The sequence below is a fragment of the Eschrichtius robustus genome, chromosome 3 (assembly GCF_028021215.1).
Source record: "Eschrichtius robustus isolate mEscRob2 chromosome 3, mEscRob2.pri, whole genome shotgun sequence".
NCBI lineage: Eukaryota > Metazoa > Chordata > Mammalia > Artiodactyla > Eschrichtiidae > Eschrichtius > Eschrichtius robustus.
The window spans coordinates 128,613,595-128,639,153 of record NC_090826.1 but is presented as its reverse complement, the minus strand read 5'-3'; the positions used below and the strand labels follow the sequence as shown (position 1 = coordinate 128,639,153).

Genomic DNA, 25,559 nt, shown 5'->3' with positions numbered 1-25,559 from the left:
ATCCATGTCTACAGATGTCCCTTTGATAGACTGAAATCATCCATAGTGGGAGTATTTACATCAGAGAAATTGGTCTTATTTTCACAGAGCTGCTTGTTTAAACATTTACCAACACACCATTGGCAGTATAACATCTAAACTAGGTGACAATGACCTGTTTGGACATGAGAGCCACTGAGCTGCTGAGCTAGGTCATGGGCATCAGTTGCAGATCAGAGACAAGCAGAATATCAGGCAATCAAAACATGAAAAGGAGACACCAGAGGAGTGAAAGACAGGCTGGAAAGAAAGGAAATAAAAGAAATAAATACTATTTGCCAAAATAACAGCCAGAGGACACTTGTGTCTGGCTGGAGTCTTTACCAATAGATAGTACATGAAACCTCAATCCAGATCCCTCTCCACTGTTTCTCTCCCACTTTCCTAGACAACTTTGTCACATTGTTAATCGCATTGGTAAGAGGACTAGACAAGGCAATAAATAACTTTCTGTTCGCAATACATACTATTGACTTGTATGATTTATCTAAAGCAAATAAACTATGGCTCATTTCATTCTAAATGCAAAATGAGTGCCCACTGACAGGCTTTAAGCTTTCAGAGACTATGCTTAATGGATATACTAGGATTTATTATTAAATTTATTATTAAATCAGTAATAATTTATGGAATATCTACAGTCTCAGCACTGTGCAAGCTACTTTGAAATTTACAAAAGAATTACAACACATAGGCGTATGCGTTGACACACTCTTCCTGGAAGGCAAAAAGTATTCACATGACTTAGTGGGAAATGATATAGGACAGTAGTTCTCAAGTTTAACCTGCATTAGAATTACCTGGAGGACTTTTGAAAACATAGATTGGTGGGCACAACCCCCAGGATTTCTGATTCCATAGGCCTGTGATAGGGCCTGACAGTGTGCATTTTTAACAAATTTCCAAGAGACTCTGATGCTGTTGGTTCAAGAGTCATAGGTAGAGAGCCATAAATATAAAATATTATATAAGCAAGTGCTTATAGTTGGTGTGGCCCTGAAAGGGATGAGGCTGCTAGAGACCAGAATATCCAGTGAAATTTGACTTGAGCTGATCATTGGAAAATAAGAAAAATGTGAATGGGTGAAGGAGGAAAGTGGTATAAAGGAAGAAAAAGCTTCAGCGAGTGCTCTGAGACAGGAATTAATGTGTATGCATGTGTGTATGTTGGAGTGGAAAATAACGTATGTGTGGTTTAGAGTGTAACAAGAGTGTTCATGTAGGGCAATGCTGATACATTCTGAGTGTAATGCGTGATTTTCTGGGAAAAATATAAATAAGGTGATAAAGCCAATAAATTGACTTAACACATCCTTTCCATTCAACCCAGTTTCCTTATTGATAAAACACTCAGCTTTGATATTGTGTTAGTGATGTATAAACTAAAAAATAATCAATGTTTTGTCAGTAAGGATACTGAGTTATACCAAATCTCAGATTATGACTTCGATGGTGCTGGCAGACACAAATCACACACACACATACCTCATTGATAACTGGTGCCATGCTGGCAATTTTCTGAAGGCTCAGTTTGCTAACTGCAGGATCAGAGTCATTGACCCAGTTTCTGAAGAGAACCAAAAATTCTTCTGGGAATGGGTCCTTGAAGAAATTATTGAGAAGCTAAAAGAAAACAATTAAGTTCATAGGCAGAGTAATGGCCAGGCATTGTTTTTGCTTCAGTCATAAAAATCGAGACATTTTCAGTAAAACAAACACAAATCACACTAAAACTCTAAATACTTACACATATTTTTACATATATTTCTGTGCCCATAGAGGGAAGGAGGAGTAGCAGATGGAATAGGAAATACATGCTTTGTTTTATATATATGATGAAAGAAATTTTCACATGTGGAATAACAGAGTTTATGTTAACTTTTTATACTTTTATGTTGCCTCATCTTTCTCTTACCTGGAAAACCTTGGTGCCTAATAGCATTAATACATTTACTTATTCGTTTTCTACCATATAATGCATACAATAGTCTTAAAATTATGATATCAACACATATAACATCAATAAACCTCCTGAGGAAAAATAAATATTTCTTTACATATTTTTTTTGTCCTTGCAATTTATCTCACTAAGGATATACAAAACACAGTGTTCATATGTTACTTGATCTTTCACAAATCTGTGGGGTGTGTATATGTGTGTGTGTGTGTGTGTGTGTGTGTGTGTGTGTGAAAGAGAGAGAGAGAAAGAGAGAGAGAGAAGCATACAATTCACTGAGAAAGAGACCAAGATCATAATAGTTAAATAGGTAAAGGAAAGATCAGGTTGTTCATAATATGGAACTTTAATTTATAAATAATAATATTTTTAAAATGTTCAAACTCTCTAAAATTTTAAACAATAAGTACAAATCAAATCACCCCACAGGACATCACGTCTGCCTCTCACATTGGAAAGCTTGTTTATGGTGGTGAGAGTGCCGTGGGGTAAGCATACCCATGAGCTGTGTGGGGAGCTCTGATTGGCACTGCTTTCCAGATAGCGGTTTGACATTAAAAATCCTTAGCCTGGAGAATGTTTATACCCTTTGGTTATTATTTCAGATTCTTGGAATCTATTACAAGAACATAATCTAAAATACCAAAAGAAAGAAGATTTAGGCACAAAGATGTAAACTTGATTGCTATTTCTATCAGTAGAACTTGATTGCTATTTATATCAGTAGAAAACTAGAAATAACAAATATATATAAATAAATGGCATAGGCATTGGTAATACTATCTTAGGTATCACTGGCTGATAAGACCAAAATAAGGTAAAATACATAGATTGTGTGTTCAGAACAACAAAAGGCCAAGGAACCTCACAGTTGAACTGGAAAGTTGACGATTGCCCAGAAATTCTAAACAGAGAAAGTGGTGGGAGAGTGTGGTCATTGCTGAATTCCTGGAAGGACAGGCATGCCAATCTCCAGTAGCAGGAAGCATTACATTCATGATGAGAGAGGCAACTAGGTTTCCATCAGGTATATTAATGATGCTTACATACATCTTACGTAGTTTGTAAATTTCTTTTAAATGTAGCATTTTATGGGAGGGATTTTGTATCTCATGTTTAGACCTATTTGGTGTTTGTACATACTTAAAGGGTAGTACAATAAAAATAATGAGTCACATAATAAAATAATGAGAGGTTCAAATGGATTAAGCAAGTTTGAAAAATACTGGTGATTTGCTACTGCAATGTTAAGTTAAACTAATTCATGTATCCTTGTGAAAGCTTTAGAAGTATATAGTATAGTGTATGGGTATGCCTTTTATAGTTTATTAACTATTTTGACATGAAGTTTGAAATCATGTCAAACTTTTGGAAATATTTGGCATTGTACCTTAGATCAATACTTCCTTATTATATATTACTTTTATGGAAAATTAGATTTGACTCAGATAATTTCAATTTACAGAACTTTTTACATGCCTTTTCTAAGCAAAAGTACTGCCTCAATTTGCTTGACTCTAGTATGACATTCCAATATTTGATGTAATATTCATATACAAAGTAATATAGTTCTATATCTTCATGTTACCCCGTTATTTAGCCCATTCCTTTTTTCCCCTAGACAGTCTGAAGTATCGTTTAGACACTAGATGTTACCTACCACCTTTAGTAAACTTAATTATCCCTATATACTTTAAGAAGCTTGTAGAGAAATATGAACGAGGACTACAAAAATAATTAGTCTGTGCAAATCCACACCCCCTAGGAAACTACAAAGGCCAACTCCTGAAACAGTCTAAAGGGACAACCTTCTCATAACTCAAATCTATCTTTGCCTTATGCCCCTCAGCTTCAGATATCTGTTATTGTCTTAACTTTTGGTAAGAATCAGTATTCGGAGAGGGAGACAAAATGTTAGAGAGTGGATTTAAGTTTGGATAAGGAAAGGGAATGAGAACTTGATTGTTCACAGTCTCGTAATAAAACTCACTTCAGTGAGGAATATTATTGTGATGACGTTGTCTTCTGACCTTCTAGGACCTTCCACTGAGAGCTTGTAGAGATAATGCAAGGTGTCTGGAAACTGTGGAAAGTTATAGTCACTGAGAGTTCTGTAAAGAAGAATAAAGCACAGAATTAGCAAAGAAGATGAAAACACTTTCTGCATCAGCAAATGCTAATGGTAGAAAAGAGGGAAACATTCTCCTCATATTTTGTATCACCAGATAAAAAGAAAGATATTCTTGAATATTCCTTAATCCAAGGTAAACCGCAGGCTCATTATGAATTCTACGCAGACTCTGCGGAATTATATATGCCAGGATCACTGATAACATCTCTTTCCTTAACATCACTCCTCTTTCTTATCTCTCCTATCCTGTGCCACAGTACAGACTGCCCTATATTACCGCAAGTTCCCATCCATGCCTGACCAAATGGAGAAAACATAAATAGTGCAAAATATATATCTTGGCAATCCAAGATGGCCACACAGGTCACCTTCGTGATTTTAGACCAAGTCCTTCCTTTGAATGATATAATGAAGAAGAGAATATGGGGCTACCCTGGATTATTAAAGAGAAGAGGTGGTGAGGACTGATTCACTGAGCCATTCCCTATAACACACTTGGGCAGTGACCAGGCTCACAGCTGTCCTGACATGCTGGCCTAGACCAGATTGGCAGGACTGGGAAGGGTGATGTAACAGAGATTCCATTTGAAGACTCCAGGCGATGAAGCACTAAAGTAGTGCTTCTTAAATTTGAATGTGCATGCAAATCAACCAGGGATCTTGCTAAAATGTAGATTCTGATTCAGTGGGTTTGGAGTGGGCCTTGAGATTCTGCATGTTTCACTCCCAGGTTATGCTATTGCTGCTGGTGTGTGGACTACACTTTGAATAAGAAGATTCAAATGTACTAAGGTACTGAGGAGAGAATGACTCCATCTGCACGGTGGAGACGTACTACACTTTTACAAAATAAGATGTGTTCTTGAAATCTATGTGCAAATAAAATGTTGGTTTAAAAACACCAAAAGCCCAGAAACCATATAGACTGTACTTTCTGAGTCAGTCACAACTTCAAATGGTCTATTATGTTGTCAAGGCCATGTATTGTGATTCTTGATCAGAAAATCTGTTTCCTATAATCAGAAGCTTGCTATTCACTAATGGGCTAACTAGAAAAAACAACAACAACAACAACTTTGTGGTACAAGGAAAATAAAAGTCCTCTTCTATTATACTTTCCCAAATTTGTCTCATTGGGTACAGGTTTTTATCAGACCTCTTTAAAGTGGGAGCACATGTCTGATGCCTGCAGAGGAGGGATCAGTTAACAACAGAGGAAGGAAAAAGCAGATTCACCTCTAGTTCTCCATATCTGAGAGAGAAACCTGTTCTGTGGAGGGAGGATAATTTGGTATCTATATCATTAGGTAAGAGAGCAAGGCAAGGAAAAATAAACCCCCCCCAAAATAAGTGAAAAAGTAGACGTCAAATGGCAAGTCAGATCATTAGGAGAGATTTGGAAGTTGGAGTGGATATTTACTGTGTTCCCACAGTGGCTGAGTTGAAGAAAGATGAAACAGGTGGGAAAGAGACAGAGAACACTTCTCAATGCCCCTGTTCTTACTTGGCAACAAGGTAGACTCCATGATGGTGAAACAGTGCTTGGGAAAACTGGTTCCAGCAATTCTTTCTCTTTAGAGCAATATCCACTTGTTGCAGTCCAGAACAATTCAGCAGAACTCTCAGTGCATCTCGAGCATAGCTAAGGTCCCAAAGAAGAGGAGAGTCATCACCTGCAAGTGGCCGTCACATAACTAGATACAAGTGACTATTTGCCTTTTCATTCTATGTTGGGCAGGATGCCAGTTTTGGGAAAGGGGGGTGTTTCAAAGGAAAAGACCATTAAATGCTCTTCGTCTCCCCTGATTAACAGGACATGGGATGTGGGGTTAAACTGAAACTGTAGCATGTAAAATCTAGGATTAATCATAGAGCAGCTTATTAGTTTATTAAAAGCTTATTAGCAAAAGATGTTAAGTGATGTGAAGACATGCTAAAGGTGCCTGTTGATTGTCTTCTTTGGATGCTTTAAATAAATAGAATACATTCTTATCTACTTGGGATGATTTGGTGTATGTCTGCTTGAAAGACAGAAAGTGGATTAAATATCTTAATGGGACTGAATGTGTGTTAGAGTCCTGCCTGGCTTAGAAGTCCACACCAGATGAGGGCAAATAGCAGAAAGTTGGGTCCTGATTTCCCTGGAGAGCAGGAAAGCTTACTGTAATCTCTTGGGCAAAAGAGAAGAGCCGAACATTACCTTATGTGGACAGAATGACTGCATGCTATCATAAGCCCACACATCACATCAACAACCACAAAATAACTTTACAGTTCACAAAGCACATTTGTGCACATTATTTTTGCCTTACATGTAATTTACCCTGAGAGATCACTATCAGAGTAAACGGCAGAGCTAGTACATGTCCGGTTTTAGACCTGTTTCTCCTCCCTACTCTCTCTCTGCGTGGTGGCTTCCCTTTGTGGCAGGAATAAACACTCTGTGGGAGTGTTTTTTTATACACTGCATACACATTCAGGGAAGGTCCCAGCTTACTTCTAGGTACTTAAGATAGTTACTTTTCCAAAGGCATCCTACCCTGCAGAGGAGAGAAAACTGTAATAAGTGAATATACTGCACAAGGGATTATATAGTTCCACATGAACCCAAGGGAGTAGAAATATTTGACAGCTGGAAGTTCATTTCTTATACCACTAGTATCTCACAAAGGCCTGTCCTCTGTCATCAGTCTCAGGTTGCTGGTGTAAAAGAGTTGAAGCATGAGGGCCATCAAGAGCTGGGGGAAAAACTGGGCCACCGCTTTCTTGTAAGAACCAATAGGCAGCAATGTGCACAGGGCCTGGGATGCCTATAAGGGAAGGAAAAAGGAGTCAAGAATGTAACCATCTCCCTTTAAACCCAGTCAGCAGTGGTGAGGTGGGTGGAAAGGCAGGACTCTGCAACTCCTCCCCCAAATTCCTTGAAGGAAGCCTGAAGCATGCATGTGTATTCATTCATTCAATAACAGTTACTCAGTCCATTTTGAAGCAGGAACTGTGCCAAGCATTTTCTGGCCATGGGCTCCCAAATCACTATCAACAGTGCCTGGTTGCCAAACCAGCAGGAAGCAAGCTGATTCCCAAGGAAGGCATACCTCCCAAGGCTCCATGCCTATGTGGTCATGAAGAATAGTCTTACCAATAACCCAGGTCCTCCCAGTGCTTCAACAATCCAGGGCAGTGAAATATTTAAGGAGGGGCGTGCCGGGTCACTAACAAATTGTTTGGTCTACTCACCACTACAATACCCACTATATCAGAGAAACACATCTCACCACTTCACATTTGTGCAGAATTATCCTTTTTTTCTCCTATTATATCTCTGTAAGACTTGAATTTACTCCCAGGAGTGGTGATTTGGGTGCTTGGGAGATATATAATGATGGACACAAATGAGATTAGGCCTTCACATGCCTTTCAAGAGTCTGTGTGTTCTGGCTGGGGGCTACCTCTCTGATACCATCTCCTACACCTTCACCCTTGCTCAGTACTCTCCAGATGTTTTGGCCTCCTTGCTTCACTGATATACCAGGTAAGCTCCCGTCACCACATGGCTTTTGCCCTTCTCTCTGTCTAAAACTCTCATGCCCAGATATCTGAAAGGTTCACTCCCTCATCTCATTCAGGTCTCTGATTCGATGTCACTACAGCAGAGAGACCTGCCCTGACCAATTTACCTAAACCTTCCCTGCCACTTTCTTTTCCCCACCCCAGTTTATATCTCTTCTAAGCTTTATATCATCTGACACATAACACATTATTTTGGTTCATTGTCTGGGTCTCTTATAAGAATGTAAGCTTCATGATCGAGGTGTGGCAGGTAGTAGGCACTCAATAAATATGTGTTGAGTGAATGAATGAATGAATGAATGAATGAGAGCCAGATCGTGTCAAGGAAGTATGACTGAGACTGTGAGCAGACAGGGATTTTCACGACTAAGAAAACAACACCAGGAAAAAGAAACACGCATTGTATTATTTACCACCACGGGCATCATATTAGTAGTGTCAAGAGAGAAATGTCTTCTTTCCGTTATTCTTTCTTCCATTGCCCCAGGCTTTCCTTTCAGTATCAGCAAGATTGTCTTCAGCACATGTGGAGCCACACTTGACTCAGAACCAGCCGCCTGCCACATCAGCATCAAAGTGCTGCAAACACAGCCCCCATCCCCAATAATGAAAATCATACGTTTTTCATTTCCTACTCAACACTGTGACACAAATCAGGAAAAGAATCCTGGTTTTACATCTTTATAGTGCAAAGAAACTGCAGACAAGTCCAAAACTAACTGATATTCCCATTTCCAAATGATCCCATTAAGTTTCTTGTCCTTGAAGACAGAGGAAGAATTTCAATATGGTCTTGTGGAAAATACAGACTGTAAGTCTGCAAGTTCATTTCCTACTGCTATTTAAATATCTGTCCAGCTCAATGTCAGGAACTGATCAGCTTTCTGTACTCCATACTCTTCCCTCCCACCTTGTGTCCTTGTTTGTCTAGGGATAATAGAGTATTTAAAAACTGGTACGGAAATACAAATTAATATATAAATAAATATATCAATTTTAAAAACTAGGGAAAAAGCTAACTAAATTTTAAAAAAAACTACATAACTTAAAAATTAGAAAATTAAATTTAAAAACTTAGCCATTTTCCCAAATGTCACACATATAGTCAGTGACACAGATGTAGCTAGAACCCTGGCTTCTCAATCTCCAATTCCCGAGCTCCTTTCCCTACATACCTGTCATACTTCAAGACTATTCTTACTATTGCTCATCTTAAAAACTGCTATAATGTCAAGCCATGCTGGGTTCTGAACTCTGTCGTTCTTTCTCTTTGCATTTAGGTTCCTAATATGGGGGCCTGGTCCCTCAGAACATGGACACACCTATCTCTCTAGAACCCCAGTACTCAATTGCTTTTATCTGCAGGGCTTATTCATAGTACCATGCTTAGAACCACATGGATATCAAATCTCTCAAGCCCTGTCTCATTCTCTTCCCTTTTGATCACACCTTCTTTCTGTTCCTCTGTTTAAGTTTAAGCTTACCTACAAATTCCAGTTTTTCTACCTCAATCCTCACCTACTATTGCACAAGACCTGCTAGTGACTATTTTAATTAAGTTCACCTAATTCTAATTATGTTTGCTTTCTGTACCTCCTCAGTACACACTGTTTGTAATGGATTCATTGGCAGCTTTTATCTTATATCCATGTGGGTATATTCACTCTCCTCAACAAAATGCTTGAAGGCTGGTAATACTTTACACACAGTGGGTACTCAGTTCCTGAATGAGAAAGCACTGAGTCTTATGAATATTTTTAGTTTCCAGGACTTTTCTAAATAGTAAAATACTTTGTGAGTTTAAGCTTCCTAAAAAATACAATCTTTAAGTTGGAAATAGAAAGTCGGTCATACAATTGGTTTAGCATTTTGTTGATTTCATTGTCCTCTTACAGACATTAACTAATTTAATCCATATAACAGCTTTATAGATGAAAAGAACTTTCCTCATTTCACAGATGAGGAAATTGAGGATCAAGGAGTTTATGAAACTTACATGATGTCACACAGGATATAAAGGTGAAGGCTGGGATGCAATTCATTTTCATTTGTTTCCAAACCTGAATCCTTTCCATAATGTAATTTCCTGCCTTTTATACTGTTAATAGTAGAGAAGAAATACCTTCCCTTCCCATGTACAAACTATAGAAATGGAGTGATGTGATTTAATAAGCTCCTCTAACGTGGCTGTTAGATTCATAGTGTCACGTAGACTCACCTTAGCATACTTTCTTCTTAAATATTTCTCATGACCCTGGATCATGAATTTCAGATAAACAGTTAAGGGACAGGGACAGGTAAAATTCCCAATTATACCTGGGAATTTTAAATGTTTTATTATTTTATTGGTGGTTGGAAATATCTTATGTCTGTCCTTCATAAATGAGAAAAAAACACTATGAATTTTATCACATGTGGGGAAAAAACCATTATCACTTTGAGAAGCGGTTTTTCAATGTGGGATATGCAGCAGAACACAATTTAAATCCTCAGATAAATAATAGCAACAATTATCATTTCTTGATGGTCTACTGTGTGCCACATATTTTATGAAGATATGAATACTATAGGTGATCTTATTTAAGCCTTACAATCATCCTATGTGGTACAAAAATAGATATTCTCTTTCAGAAAAAAAGCAACCAGATCTGACTTGTTCAGGTCTCTCTGACTCTGGAGACTGAACAAACCCTGTGGAAGGGGTGAGAGGGGGCTTACTTGTCTGCTGGGACTGGGTAGTCCATAAGTTGAAAGATGACCTTCTTTGGTGAAGTACGTGTCAACAAGGTAATGACCCGCAACATAGCTTGCTTCAAAATGGGAGAAGCATTTCCACACAATTGCTTATAAATAACGTCCACAATTTTAGACACCTGGAAAAGCAATTTCACAGGTCAACAAGAGTCTCTCGTTGCACAGCCACCTCTAACCGAGGCATTTCTTAGACAAAAGAATTCAGTCCTTCTCAGAATGACCAAGGCAGCAATTAACACACAAATAAGCACTAGAGGAAAGCATATTTATGTGCATTACTACACAATGAAAATGTTTATTTGGATGAGAAATAAACATATGCATTTATTTTTTTCTTCCGATTTTATTGAGATATAATTGTCATAAAGCACTGTATAAGTTTAAAGTGTATAGCGTAACGATTTGACTTACATACATCGTGAAATTATTACCACAATAAGTTTAGTGAACATCTATCACCTCATATAGATACAAAAGAAAAGAAAAAGAGAAAATATTTCCTTATGAAGAGAACTCTTAGGATTTACTCTTTCAATAACTTTCATATATAACATAAAGCAGTGTTAATTACATTTATCATGCTGTGCATTATATCCCTAGTACTTATTTATCTTCTAACTGGAAATTACCCCTCTCACCAGCCTCTGGTAACCACAAATCTGATCTCCTTTTCAATGAGTTTGTTTATTTATTTTTGAAGTATAATTAACCTATAACACTATGTTAATTCCTGGTGCACAACATAGTGATTCTGTATTTCTATATGTTACAAAATGTTCACCATGATAAGTGTAGTTACCATCTGTCACTGTGCAAAGATATTATATTATTCTTGATTATATATGTTTCCCACACTGTACATTTCATCCCCATTACTCACCAGAGTCTATGTCTCCAGGTGAGTCCAAGTTGCCTCCTGCCTCTCTAGGAGGCTCTCCAAGACTAGTAAGTGGGTCTGACCCAGGCTCCTTTCAAATTACTGCTTCTGCCCTGGGTCTTGTGGAGCATGTGAGGTTTACTATGTCCCCTTTAAGAGCGAACTCTTTGTTTCTTACGGCCCTCTGGCTCTTCTGAAAGCAAATCCCACAGGCCTTCAAAGCCAGATGTTCTGGGGGCTTATCTTTCTGGTGCAGGACCCCCAGGCTGGGTAGCCCAATGTGGGGTTTAGACCCCTCGCTCCTTGGGCAGAACCTCTGAAATTGTGATTATCCTCCTGTTTGTGGGTCGCCTCCTTGGGGGTGTGGATATTGACTATACAGTGTCTCTGCTCTTCCTACTCATCTCATTGTGCTTCCTTCTTTACAGCTTTAGTTGTAGATTTTTTTCTGCTGGTTTCCTGGTCTTTCTCGTCAATAGTTGCTCTGTAAATAGTTGTAATTTTGGTGTACCTGTTGGACTAGGTGAGCTCAGGGCCCTCCTATTCTGCCACCTTGGCTGCCTCCCAATCTATGCATTTATGGATAGTGGGAGAATACCCATTTTTTTAAAAAAAGGTTTATTTTGGATGGGTAGACTTTATTATATAAAACATATAAGCTCAATTCAGAAAGCATATGTACAATATAATTTGAGTCCTTTAAAAAGAAAGTCAAAATAATGGAACAGAATCACAACAGAACAATATTCTTCTGAAAACATTTTGACAATTAAAGGAGATATGAATCTATATTTTGAAGGAATGAACTATGTGTTGAGGGACTGGACTAGAATGGTAAACACTAAATCATAATCTTTCAAATTTTCTTTATAGGCTCCAAGTTTTATTTTTCCCCTTTTCATTCACTTTTTCCTTGTTTTCTGGCTTTATTCTTTTTTTTTTTTTAAATTATTATTGAAATATAGTTGATTTACAATGTTGTGTTAGTTTCAGGTATACAGCACAGTAATTCAGTAATTCTTTTTCCGGTTCCTTTTTCTTATAGGTTATTACAAAATATTGAGTATAGTTCCCTGTGCTATACAGTAGATCCCTGTTGATTATCTATTTTATATACAGTAGTGTGTATATATTTATCCCAACCTCCTAATTTATCCTTCCCCCCAACTTCCCCTTTGGTAACCATAAGTTTTACTTTCTATATCTATGAGTCACTTTCAACTTTGTAAATAAGTTCATTTGTATCTTTTTTTTTTTTTAGATTCCACATATAAGCTATATCATATGATGTTTGTCTTACTTGTCTGACTTACTTCACTTAGTATGATAATCTCTAGGTCCATCCATGTTGCTGCAAATGGCATCATTTCATTCTTTTTTTATGGCTGAGTAATATTCCTTTGTATATATATATACCACACCTCTTTATCCATTCATCTGTTGATGGAAATTTAGGTTGCTTCCATGTCTTAGCTATTGTAAATAGTGCTGCAATGAATATTGGGGTGAATGTTACTTTTTGAGTTATAGTTTTATCTAGATATATGCCCAGAAGTGGGATTTCTGGATCATCTGGTAACTCTATTTTTAGTTTTTTATGGAACCTCCATACCATTGTCCACAGTGGCTGCACCAACTTAAATTTCCACTGACAGTGTAGGAGGGTTCCTTTTTCTCCATACCCTCTCCAGCATTTATTATTTGTAGACTTTTTTTTGAAATAAATTTATTTATTTATGTATTTATTTTTGGCTGTGTTGGGTCTTTGTTGCTGCGTGCGAGCTCTCTCTACTTGCAGTGAGCCGGGGCTACTCTTTGTTGCAGTGTGTGGGCTTCTCATTGCGGTGGCTTCTCTTGTTGTGGAACATGGACTCTAGGCTTGTGGGCTTCAGTAGTTGCTGCACGTGGGCTCAGTAGTTGTGGCTCGTGGGCTCTAGAGCGCAGGCTCAGTAGTTGTGGTGCATGGGCTTAGTTGCTCCATGGCATGTGGGAACTTCCTGGACCAGGGCTTGAACCCATGTCCCCTGCATTGGCAAGAGGATTCTTAACCACTGAACGACCAGGGAAGTCCCTATTTGTAGACATTTGATGATGGCCATTCTGACTGGTGTGAGGTGATACTTTATTGTAGTTTTCATTTGCATTTCTCTAATAATTAGTGATATTAAGCATCTTTTCATCTGCCTGTTGGCCATCTGTATATCTTCTTTGGAGAAATGCCTATTTAGATCTTCTGCCCATTTTTTGATTCGGTTATTTTTTTTTTTGATATTGAGCTGCATGAGCTGTTTGTATATTTTAGAAATGAATCTCTTTTTGGTTGCATCATTTGCAAATATTTTCTCCCATTCTGTAGGCTGTATTTTGTTCTGCTTATGGTTTCCTTTGGTGTTCAAAAGCTTTTATGTTTAATTAGGTCTCATTTGTTTATTTTTGTTTTTATTTCCATTACTCTAGGAGACTGATCTGAAAAGATATTGCTGAAATTTATGTCAAAGAGTGTTCTGCCTATGTTTTACTCTAGGAGTTTTATAGTATCTGGTCTTACTTTTCGGTCTTTAATCCATTTCCAGTTTGTTTTTTTATATGGTGTTAGAGAATGTTCTATTTCACTCTTTTACATGTAGCTGTCCAGTTTTCTCAGCACCACTTGTTAAAGAGATAGTCTTTTCTGCATTGTATATTCTTGTCTCCTTTGTCATAGATTAATTGACCATAGGTGGGTTTATTTCTGGGCTTTCTATCCTGTTACATTGATCTATATGTCTGTTTTTGTGCCAGGACCATACTGTTTTGACTACTGTAGCTTTGTAGTATAAAATGAGTTCTGAAGTGTTCCTTCCTCTGCAATTTTTTTGGAACAGTTTCAGCAGTATGGATATTTTCTCTATATGTTCGGTAGAATTTACCTGTGAAGCCATCTGGTCTGGGACTTTTGTTTGTTAGGAGTTTTTTTGTTTTAATTTTTGAATTTTAATTAATTAATTTTTTTATACAGCAGGTTCATATTAGTCATCAATTTTATACACATCAGTGTATACATGTCAATCCCAATTGCTCAATTCATCACACCACCACCCCGACCCCCTGCCGCTTTCCCCCCTTGGTGTCCATACGTTTGTTCTCTACATCTGTGTCTCAATTTCTGCCCTGCAAACTGGTTCATCTGTACCATTTTTCTAGGTTCCACATATATGCATTAATATATGATATTTGTTTTTCTCTTTCTGACTTCCTTCACTCTGTATGACAATCTCTAGATGCATCCACGTCTCTACAAATGACCCAATTTCATTCCTTTTTATGGCTGAGCAATATTCCACTGTATACATGTACCACATCTTCTTTATCCATTTGTCTGTCAATGGGAATTTAGGTTGCTTCCATGACCTGGCTATTGTAAATAGTGTTGCAATGAACATTGGGGTGCATGTGTCTTTTTGAATTATGGTTTTCTCTGGGTATAAGCCCAGTAGTGGAACTGCAGGATCATATGGTAATTCTATTGTTAGTTTTTTAAGGAGCCTCCATACTGTTCTCCATAGTGGCTGTATCAATTTACATTCCCACCAACAGTGTAAGAGGGTTCCCTTTTCTCCACACCCTCTCCAGCATTTGTTGTTTGTAGATTTTCTGATGATGCCGATTCCAACTGCTGTGAGGTGATACCTCATTGTAGTTTTGATTTGCATTCCTCTAATAATTAGTGATGTTGAGCAGCTTTTCATGTGCTTCTTGGCCATCTCTATGTCTTCTTTGGAGAAATGTCTATTGAGGTCTCCTGGCCATTTTTAGATGGGTGGGTGATTTTTTTTTTAATATTGAGCTCCATGAGCTGTTTATATATTTTGGAGATTAATCCTTTGTCCATTGATTCGTTTGCAAATATTTTCTCCCATTCTGAGGGTTGTCTTTTCATCTTGTTTATGGTTTCCTTTGCTGTGCAAAAGCTTTGAAGTTTCATTAGCTCCCATTTGTTTATTTTTGTTTTTATTTCCATTACACTAGCAGGTGGATCAAAAAAGATCTTGCTGTGATTTATGTCACAGAGTGTTCTTCCTATGTTTTCCTCTAAGAGTTTTATAGTGTCCGGTCTTACATTTAGGTCTCAAATCCATTTTGAGTTTGTTTTTGTGTATGCTGTTAGGGAGTGTTCTAATTTCATTCTTTTACATATAGCTGTCCAGTTTTCCCAGCACCACTTATTGAACAGACTGGCTTTTCTCCATTGTATATCCTTCCCTACTTTGTCATAGATTAGTTGATCATAGGTGCGTGGGTTTATCTCTGGGCTTTCTATCTTGTTCCATTGATCTATGTTTCTGTTTTTGTGCCAGTACCATATTGTCTTGTTTACTGTAGCTTTGTAGTATAGTCTGAAGTCAGGGAGTCTGATTCTCCAGCTCCATTTTTTTCCCTCAAGACTGCTTTGGCTATTCAGGGTCTTTTGTGTCTCCATACAAATTTTAAGATTTTTTGTTCTAGTTCTGTAAAAAATGCCATTGGTAATTTGATAGGGATTGCATTGAATCTGTAGATTGCTTTGAGTAGTATAGTCATTTTCAGAATATTGATTCTTCCAATCCAAGAATGTGGTATATCTCTCCATCTGTTGGTATCATCTTTAATTTCTTTCATCAGTGTCTTATAGTTTTCTGCATACAGGTCTTTTGTCTCCCTAGGTAGGTTTATTCCTAGGTATTTTATTCTTTTTGTTGCAGTGGTAAATGGGAGTGTTTCCTTAATTTCTCTTTCAGATTTTTCATCATTAGTGTATAGGAATGCAAGAGATTTTTGTGCATTAATTTTTTATCTTGCAACTTTGCCAAATTCATTGATTAGCTCTAGTAGTTTTCTGGTGGCAGTTTTAGGATTCTGTATGTATAGTATCATGTCATCTGCAAACAGTGACAGTTTTACTTCTTCTTTTCCAATTTGTATTCCTTTTATTTCTTTTTCTTCTCTGATTGCCGTGGCTGGGACTTCCAGAACTATGTTGAATAATAGTGGTGAGAGTGGACATCCTTGTCTTGTTCCTGATCTTAGAGGAAATGCTTTCAGTTTTTCACCATTGAGAATTATGTTTGCTGTGGGTTTGTCATATGTGGTCTTTATTATGTTGAGGTAGCTTCCCTCTATGCCCACTTTCTGGAGAGTTTTTATCATAAATGGGTATTGAATTTTGTCAAAAGCTTTTTCTGCATCTATTGAGATGATCACATGGTTTTTATTCTTCAATTTGTTAATATGGTGTATCACATTGATTGATTTGTGTATATTGAAGAATCCTTGCATCCCTGGGATAAATCCCACTTGATCATGATGTATGATCCTTTTAACGTGTTGTTGGATTCTGTTTCCTAGTAGTTTGTTGAGGATTTTTGCATCTATATTCATCAGTGATATTGGTCTGTAATTTTCTGTTTTTGTAGTATTTTTGTCTGGTTTTGGTATCAGGGTGATGGTAGTCTCATAGAATGAGTTTGGGAGTGTTCCTTCCTCCGCAGTTTTTTGGAAGAGTTTGAGAAGGATGGGTGTTAGGTCTTCTCTAAATGTATGATAGAATTCACCTGTGAAGCCATCTGGTCCTGGACTTTTGTTTGTTGGAAGATTTTTAATCATGGTTTCAATTTCATGACTTGTGATTAGTCTGTTCATATTTTCTATTTCTTCCTGGTTCAGTCTTTGCAGATTGTACCTTTCTAAGAGTTTGTCCCGTTGTTCTAGATTGTCCATTTTATTGGCATACAGTTGCTTTTAGTAATGTCTTATGGTCCTTTGTATTTCTGTGATGTCTGTTTGTACCTTCTTGTTCATTTCTAATTTTATTGATTTAGACCCTCTACTGTTTCTTCTTGATGAGTCTGGCTAAAGGTTTATCATTTTTAAAAATGTTTTCAAAGAATGAGCTTTTATTTTCATTAATCTTTTCTGCTGCTTCCTTTGTCTGTATTTCATTTATTTTTGCTCTGAACTTTATAATTTCCTTCCATCTACTAATTTTGGGTTTGGTTTGTTTTTATTTCTCTAGTTGCTTTAGGTGTAAGGTTAGGTTGTTCATTTGAGATTTTTCTTGTTTTCTGAAGTAAGCTTGTATCGCTATAAACTTCCCTGTTAGAACTCCTTTTGCTGCATCCCATAGATTTTGGATCGTTGTTTTTATTTTTATCTGTTTCTAGGTATTTTTTGATTTCCTCTTTGATTCTTCAGTGATCCATTGGTTGTTTAGTAGCATAGTTTTTAGCCTCCACGTGTTTGTGTTTTTTACAGTATTTTCTTATAGTTGATTTCTAATCTCATAGAATTGTGGGTGGAAAAAAATGCTTGATATGATTTCAGTTTTCTTAAATTTACTGAGGCTTGCTTTGTGACCCAGCATGTGATCTATCCTGGAGAATATTCCATGTAAACTTGGAAAGAATGTGTATCCTACTTCTTTCAGATGGAATGCTCTTTAAATGTCAATTAAGTCCATCTGGTCTAATGAGTCATTTAACACTATTATTGTGTTACTGTTAATTTCTCCTTTTATGTCTGATAATGTTTGCCTTGTATATTGAGGTGCTCCTATGTTTGGGGGCATAAAAATTTACAATTGTTATTTCTTCTTCTTGGATTGATCCCTTGATCATTATGTAGTGTCCTTCCTTGTCTCTGGTAACGAGTATTGCTACTCCAGCTCTCTTTTGATTTCCATTTGCATGGAATATCTTTTTCCATCCCCTCACTTTCAGTCTTTATGTGTCTCTAGATCTGAAGTGGGTATCTTGTAGGCAACGTATATATGAGTCTTATTTTTGTATCCATTCAGCCAATCTGCGTCATTTGGTTTGAGCATTTAACCCATCTACATTTAAGGTAATTATTGATATGTATGTTCTTATCGCCATTTTGTTAATTGTTTTGGATTTGTTTTCTGTAGGTCTTTTTTCTTTCCCTTTCCTCTTTTGTTCTCTTCTCTTGTGATTTGATGACTATCCTTAGTGTTGTGTTTGGATTCCTTTTTCTTTTTTGTGTGTATATCCATTATATATTTTTGGTTTGCAGTTACCATAGGGTTTTGGTATAGTAGTCTCTCTCTCTATATATATACACACACATGATTGTTTTACGTTCCTGATATCTTAATTTCAAATGCATTTTAAATATCTTGCATTTGTACTCTCCTCCTCTCATGATTACTGATTTTGAGATCATATTTGTGTGTGGATAATTTCCTACATTTACGGTAAGTTTGCCTTTACTGGTGAGCTACCACTCTCATAATTTTCTTGTTTCTAGTTGTGGCCTTTTCTTTTCCACGTAGAGCTGTTCCTTTAGCATTTATTGTAAAGCTTGTTTGGTGGTGCCGAGTTCTTTTAGCTTTTGCTTGTCTGTAAAGCTTTTGATTTCTCTATTGAATCTGAACGAGAGCCTTGCTGGGTAGGGTATTCTTGGCTGTAGGTTTTTCCATTTCATCACTTTAAATATATCATGCCACCCGCTTCTGACCTGCAGAGTTTCTGCTGACAAATCAGCTGATTCCCTTGTATGTTATTTTTTGCTTTTCTCTTGTTGCTTGTAATGTTTTCTCTGTCTTTAATTTTTGTCCATTTGATTACTATGTGTCTAGGTGTGTTCTTTCTTGAGTTAATCCTTTATGGGATTCTCTGTGCTTCCTGAAATTGGGTGATTGTTTCCTTTCCCATGTAAGGGAAGTTTTCAGCTATTATCTCTTCAAATATTTTCTCAGGCCATTTCTCTCCCGCTTCTATTTCTGGGACCTCTATAATGTGAATGTTGGTGCCTATGACCTTGTCCCAGAGGTCTCTTAAACTGTTTCCATTTACTTTCATTCTATTTTCTTTATTGTGTTCTGCAGCAGTGATTTCCACCACTCTGTCTTCCAGCTCACTGATTCTTTCTTCTGCCTCATTTATTCTGCTATTAATTCCTTCTAGTGTATTTTTCATTTCAGTTATTGTATTCTTATTTTCTAACTCTCTGATGAAAACTTCTTGTAATTTCTTGCTCTGTGCATCCATTCTTTTCCCGAGTTCTTGGATCATCTTTATATTCATTACTCTGAACTCTTTCTTGGGTAGATTGCCTATCTCCACTTCACTTAGTTGTTCTTCTGTGGTTTTATCTTGTTCATTTTGTCTGGAATATATTCCTTTGCCATCTCTTTTTTTAAAAAATTTCTATTTGTATTTTATTTATGTAGTAGGTTAGTTATGTTTCTCAACCTTGAAGAAGTGGCCCTCAGTAGGGGATGTCCTTTGTGTCACAGCAATACACTTTCCTCTTATCACCGAATGGCCAGGGACTAGCTGGTCCCAGGGTAGGTTCTGACCTGTGTTTGCACACTCAGTTCTGCAGCCTGTGGGATCATAATTTTCTTCCTTCTGGTGCCTGCCCCCTGGTGGGTGAGGCTGGTTTAGAGGCTTGTGCAGGCTTCCTGGTGAGAGGGGCCAGTGCCTGCCTTCTGGTTGGTGGACCTGGGTCTTGGTCCTCTTGTGGGCAGGGCCATGTCAAGGGATGTGTCTATTCGTGGCTATGGGCTCAGGAAGTCTTTAGACAGCATGTTTGCTGATGGGTGTGGCTGTATTCCCACCTTGTTTGTTGTTTGGCCTGAGGAATCACAGCACTGGAGCCTACAGGCTGTTGGGTGAGGTCAGGTCTCAGTGCCAAGGACCCAAGCAAGATATATTCCTTCAGCCAGAGTTCACATAGATGAACACTCCCTGATATGTCCACCACTAGCTTTTATGGCCCCAGAGAGAGCCACAGCTGCTCCCTGCCTTCCCAGGAGACCCTCCAAGACCAGCAGGTAAGTCTGGCCCAGGCTTCTATGAAATCATTGCTTTTGCCCTGGGTCCCAGTGTGCATAAGAACTTGTGTGTGCCCTCCAAGACTGGAGTCTCTATTTCCCCCAGTCCTGTGGAGCTCCTGCAATCAAGCTCCACTGACCTTCAAAGCCAAATACTCAGGGGGCTCCACCTCCTGATTCTGGGGAGCCTGCCATGGTGCTCAGAGCTCTCACTCCTGTGGGAGAACCTCTGTGACATGATTATTCTCCAGTTTGTGGGTCACCCACCTGGGTGGTATGGGATTTGGTTATATCACTAGTGTGCCCCTTATACCATCTCATTGTGGTTTCTTCTTTGTGTCTTTGGATGTAGAATATCTTGTTTTAAATAGATCTTTGTTGGAGTATAATTGCTTCACTATACTGTGCTAGTTTCTGTTGCACAAAAAAGCGAATCAGCCACATGCATATCCATGTTCCTATATCCCTTCCCTCTTGAGCCTCCCTCCCTTCCTCCCTATCCCACCCCTCTAGGTCATCACAAAGCACCAAGCCGATTTCCCTGTGCTATGCGGCTGCTTCCCACCAGCCAACTATTTTACATTTGGTAGTGTATATATGCCGATGCTACTCTCACTTCGCCCCGGCTTCGCCCTCCCACCCCATGTCCTCAAGTCCATTTTCTATGTCTACTCTTTATTCCTGCCTTGCAATATCTTTTTTGGTAGGCTCCTGTCTTTTTTGTCAATTGTTGTTCAGCAGTTGTGATTTTGGTGTACTTGTGAGAGGAGGTGAACTCGGGTCTTTCTACTCCACCATCTTGTCTCCAATCCCTCTTCATTTTTGAATAAAGAGAGTTTTAACTAGACCTGGAATTTTTCTCAAACCAATGGTTGTATATTCAACATCAAATTTAATCTACCCAGATCACCTCATTTCTTATTTTGAAAGTACTTCTCAGAGACCATAAGCTGAAAAGTTGTTTGATGTAAATTTACATTCCATTGCAATTGCCGCGTATACAACTGAATTATCTGTGCCCAACCCTCTACTCTAAACAAACAAAATGAAGTGTTTATTGTAAAACATTCATCCCACCACATATGCTACAAGGTAAACATGAAATGGGAGACATAAACCAGTGATCTTCTCCAGAGTTCTCTTAACTATTGGGTTTAGAGCTTTTTCTTCTCATCCTCCTCCTACTACTTTAAATGCAGCATGCCCCTAAAACAAGCCAGCTATGTTACTGTATGCTCAATTGTAGAAATGATGATTTCCTTCAATCCTCAAGGAAAGACGTGCTGTGTTAGATTTATTTAGAAATAGTAAGCCCACAAACTATACTTGCAATTTAGGAGATTTTCAGGATAATTTTAATGCAATTTTTCATTATAACTGACTTTAGAATCCAACCCTGTTTAAGCCAAGAATCCAGTGTATTCAGTAGTTCAATTGTTTGTGGGAGCTGGGGTGGGGAAATAAGTTGCTGAACCCCATTTTTGTTCAGTTTATTTCTCCATGTTTAATGATTTCATTGTAGCACAGGCTAGTTTTACACATCTAGTTTTCTAATTGGCTTCTTGTCTTCTCCAGGACCTGATATGGTTTTACCTAGCCTCCTTTTCTCACTGCATGAGAGGAGGACTTTTATTTTGTTAAAGAAATGACTGTTGCCCTCCAGCTTTCCCCTTGGTCTGCATGCCTTTTGGAATGCTCCTGTCTGTAGAAGCATGAGAGTTTGTAAGAAGCATTATTTCCCCTATCCTGCTTTCTGAGTTTGAGTGCAAGCACTCAGTTTATCTACAATCACATAACACTGCTGTGTCAGGAGAGGGAACTGGGAGTTCAGCCCTTATGTCTCCATCAGGGCTGGTTTCATGGGCATGTGACCTATGCTTTTGCACAAGGTCCCACATTCAGAAGGTCCTTCACTTTGTTTAAACCTCTGCTGTCGTCATATTGAAATTTTTAATAAGTTTTCCTTGAATTTGTGTTTTGTAAGTGAAGTCCCATGGGACAATGGAGCCTGTGTGTGTGTGTGGCAGTATGAGAGTCAGCTACGGTTCCTGCAGCCTCATTCAGAGGCAGCATTCACAATTCCCTAAGAACACAGAATTCCAGTGGACCCATGATGTGCAGGGGTTCAGTGGGAAATCAAAGCAGGTATAAGATAAACATTTATTGATGCCTCAACCACTTAGGCTGAAAATGATGACATAGAAGGAAAGAGAAAGATGTGGCAATCCATAAATTCTTTTCCATTCAATCTTTCCTTATTCATGAACAAAATGAAGATAGAGAGTGTTAATAGAATGTGTGAATGACAAGGAGTGAAATAAAGACAATTAAGGTAGTTTTGTGTAGTGTTTACCACTCTTCTGGTAAGAATAAAATACATATGCATGCACGAAATATGAAATATGAATTGTAGTATTTTGTTAAGTTGTGTGCTCTTATATTTGCAGCTATGATTGGCATTGCACAATAGAAAGATGGATGGCAAAATGCATGGTAATGTTATAAAATTTTAGGGTTTTTTTTAACTTAGAAAATAACAACACCATGACAAATTGAGAGAGAGAGAGATAGGGAAAATCTTCATATGTTTCTACATCTAATGGTAGTTTGTTTCTATGTTTTGAATAAGAAGCCCCACATTTCAGTTTGCACTGGGCCCCACAAATTATGTGGCCAGCCCTACAGCAAGCTGAGGGTTCTTAAAACTTTCCTTAATGGTTACACAGGGGATTTCAATTACAGTTGCACTATTTTATTGTTGTTAATGCATTTTTTAAAAATTTGAAGCAAGTATAGAAAAATGTTACAATTTGGTATGATTGGTGAGTGAATGTTCATTACATTATTTTGAAACTTTTCTGTATGCTTGAAATATTTCACACAAAAGCCTCATTTTATGAAGTGACATAATGAATAATGGCAAGAAATATATATGAAAAGAAGTAGGCATATAACAAAGGCAGTAAGAGCCCATTAGAGAATACATTCTGCACTCCCCTGCTCATTGTCAAGTATCTTACCATGGTGACCTTATGGGCATAATATTCCAGAGTCAGTTTCAGTATGGTTGCTGCCTTGGATGCAGTTGTTTGATCAGGTGCAGAGAGTCTCATCAGGAGACTCCACACAAATTCAGTCAGCAAGCGTGGCAATAAGGTTTGTCCTACACTCTGAAACCAAAAAGGAGAGTCATGATCTCAGGCCTTACTTATATCAAGAGAAGCAAGACAGCTGAACCCAGACATCCTGAGGGAAGCTTCAGGGCCAGGCAGGGCCGTATGATTTTTGTAGGCCCTAGGCACCTTTGCTGCTGTGGGCCTTTTCCTCCATTAAAAAATATTAAAAATTATATTTTACAATTGTGTTGCTATTAAGATGACTGTAATTCAAGTTGAATTATATATATTTTTTCATCTGATTCTTAAAGCAATTAAAACATTTTCATCTGAATAAGTCAGCTCTGGGGGCAAGCCAGGGAGAAGTGGAAAATCATGACATTGCAATTCAGAGGAACTATAAAATATTGATTTTATCCCATTTCAGCTATTCAAATACTAGAAATTATTGTGAACTTCAGCTTTGGAAATGAATTTGCTCAGATCAGAAACAAGCATGATTTGTAGAAGATGAAGGAAAGGATGGGGTAAGAAAGGCAGGGTCATTCAAAGGTGTGGGCTTTTTCTCAGAGAAGTATCAAGAAGTGGGAAGAGAAAAAAAGGCCCATATGTCCACGATTGAGGTACAACAACTACAATTCAAACAATCTCTTTTTAAAGTTAGAGGAATATCCATGGGCTATAAAATGTGAAAAAAAAACACAATATTATGGATCTCTCAATTATGAATGAACCACATTTCCTCCTTTTGTACGTGTGTATTCTGGTCAATAGGGAAGGACTGAGTTCTGAGTGAAAATTGATGACCACCAGGCTCCCTCCTACTGGACAGAGGGGTGAGGGATAGTATTTTTGGAAAGCTATGAAAGATGGATAAAGGAGGGTCACTAAGGCTTGGTGAGGTGAACTGAATATTATAAATAGTTTGCTCTACTTTGAGAAAGCCAGATTTAATTATATAAGATGTTGAATTTAAAAAAAATCATTGGAAGAGGAAATATTCTCTTTTGCATATTTGTTTATTCAACAAAATACTTTAGTTTTGTGTCTATTAAAAAGTTGTAGAAGGAGCAATTCCTAGTGAAACTTAGAGATAGTGTTAGAAGTTTCTGGTATGTCAAGGTTGAACAAAGAAGAACAAACCTGACTCCATATTGGATCTATTCCTTTAGCTCTAGCCTTTGTGCTCCATTGCCTGTGCTTAGTCATGCTAGCTTTGCACCTTTGTCTCAAACAGTAAGAGAATGTGGCCTATAGCCCGGAAGATACATACTAACCCTTTCTCAATATTCTGTCTCTCAGGCTTGACCTTTAAACGTATAACATGTTTCCATTCATATAGAGATAAAAAGGTGCAGAATAGAAAATTATAGTTGTCTTGTTGGAGGTTTACAGGAACATTGTGACCAGACCTACCTGGACAGCTGCAAGAACAAAGGATTTCAGCACCAATTAGTTTGCAACAACCAGTCACACCTCCCCTCCCCTTTTAATGTAAAAGAAGCCTGAATTCTAACTCGGGTAAGATGGTTCTTTGGGACACTAGTCCACCATCTTCTTGGTCTGCTGGCTTTTCGAATAAAGTCACTATTCCTTGCCCCAACACCTTGTCTTTTGACTTGTTGGTCTATTGTGCAGCGAGCAGTATGAGTTTGGACTCAGTAACAAAGGTATAGATATGACAGTAGAGTACATCAAATGATAGGGGCTCCCTTTATAAAATATGATCTAGCTCTATTGGCTAAAAACCTTGACGCTTATCCTCCTATTTGCATCCTTTGGACTTTGTCTTTGGATATGGTCCTCTTGGTTTCCTTACTACAACCTTAGATTCTCTCACTCACTTGTCCCAATCTACCTCTGAAAGTACCTACCTCAGGATTTTCCAGCTACTGCTCTTGCACACAATGCTAGTACTAGACCTGCTTTGATCTCACAATTGAGAACTGAATAACAGGTCATGAACACAGGACTCAGGGCACCCTCCCCCAAACCCAAGGATTTCTAAATCTGATGGACATTAAACTCAGATAAGAGAGGACGCTAAACTGGAAGTGGAGATAGTAAGACCCAAGAACCACTTGGAAGAGACCCTGAGGAAGCTGCCAGTCTTAAGCTAACTAGCCTAATTGTGGGGCTCAGGATTTCAATTCTAGGGCTCTGGAGTGAAGCATGGAAGGATGTAAAAGGATTTTCTAGTAAACCTCTACAGATGCCTGGTTTCTTCACTTAAATAGACAACTTCGTAGTCAACCAGGTTTGTGACTTTTGAGGGGAGGTGGATTATGAATAATACTTGATTT

The 25,559-nt window shown here is 38.0% G+C and overlaps 1 protein-coding gene across 1 annotated transcript in view; it reads right to left on the bottom strand.

Annotated features, from left to right (window-relative positions):
- MROH9 (maestro heat like repeat family member 9) overlaps positions 1-25,559 on the bottom strand; it is a 76,134-nt gene that overhangs the window by 22,670 nt on the left and 27,905 nt on the right. The window contains exons 8-14 of the mRNA XM_068537619.1: positions 23,161-23,310; positions 10,416-10,570; positions 8,111-8,276; positions 6,795-6,937; positions 5,632-5,769; positions 3,987-4,107; positions 1,525-1,662 (exon numbers count right to left, since the gene is read on the bottom strand). Coding sequence (XP_068393720.1) covers positions 1,525-1,662; positions 3,987-4,107; positions 5,632-5,769; positions 6,795-6,937; positions 8,111-8,276; positions 10,416-10,570; positions 23,161-23,310 — 1,011 coding nt within the window. The remainder of the gene's footprint in view (positions 1-1,524; positions 1,663-3,986; positions 4,108-5,631; positions 5,770-6,794; positions 6,938-8,110; positions 8,277-10,415; positions 10,571-23,160; positions 23,311-25,559) is intronic.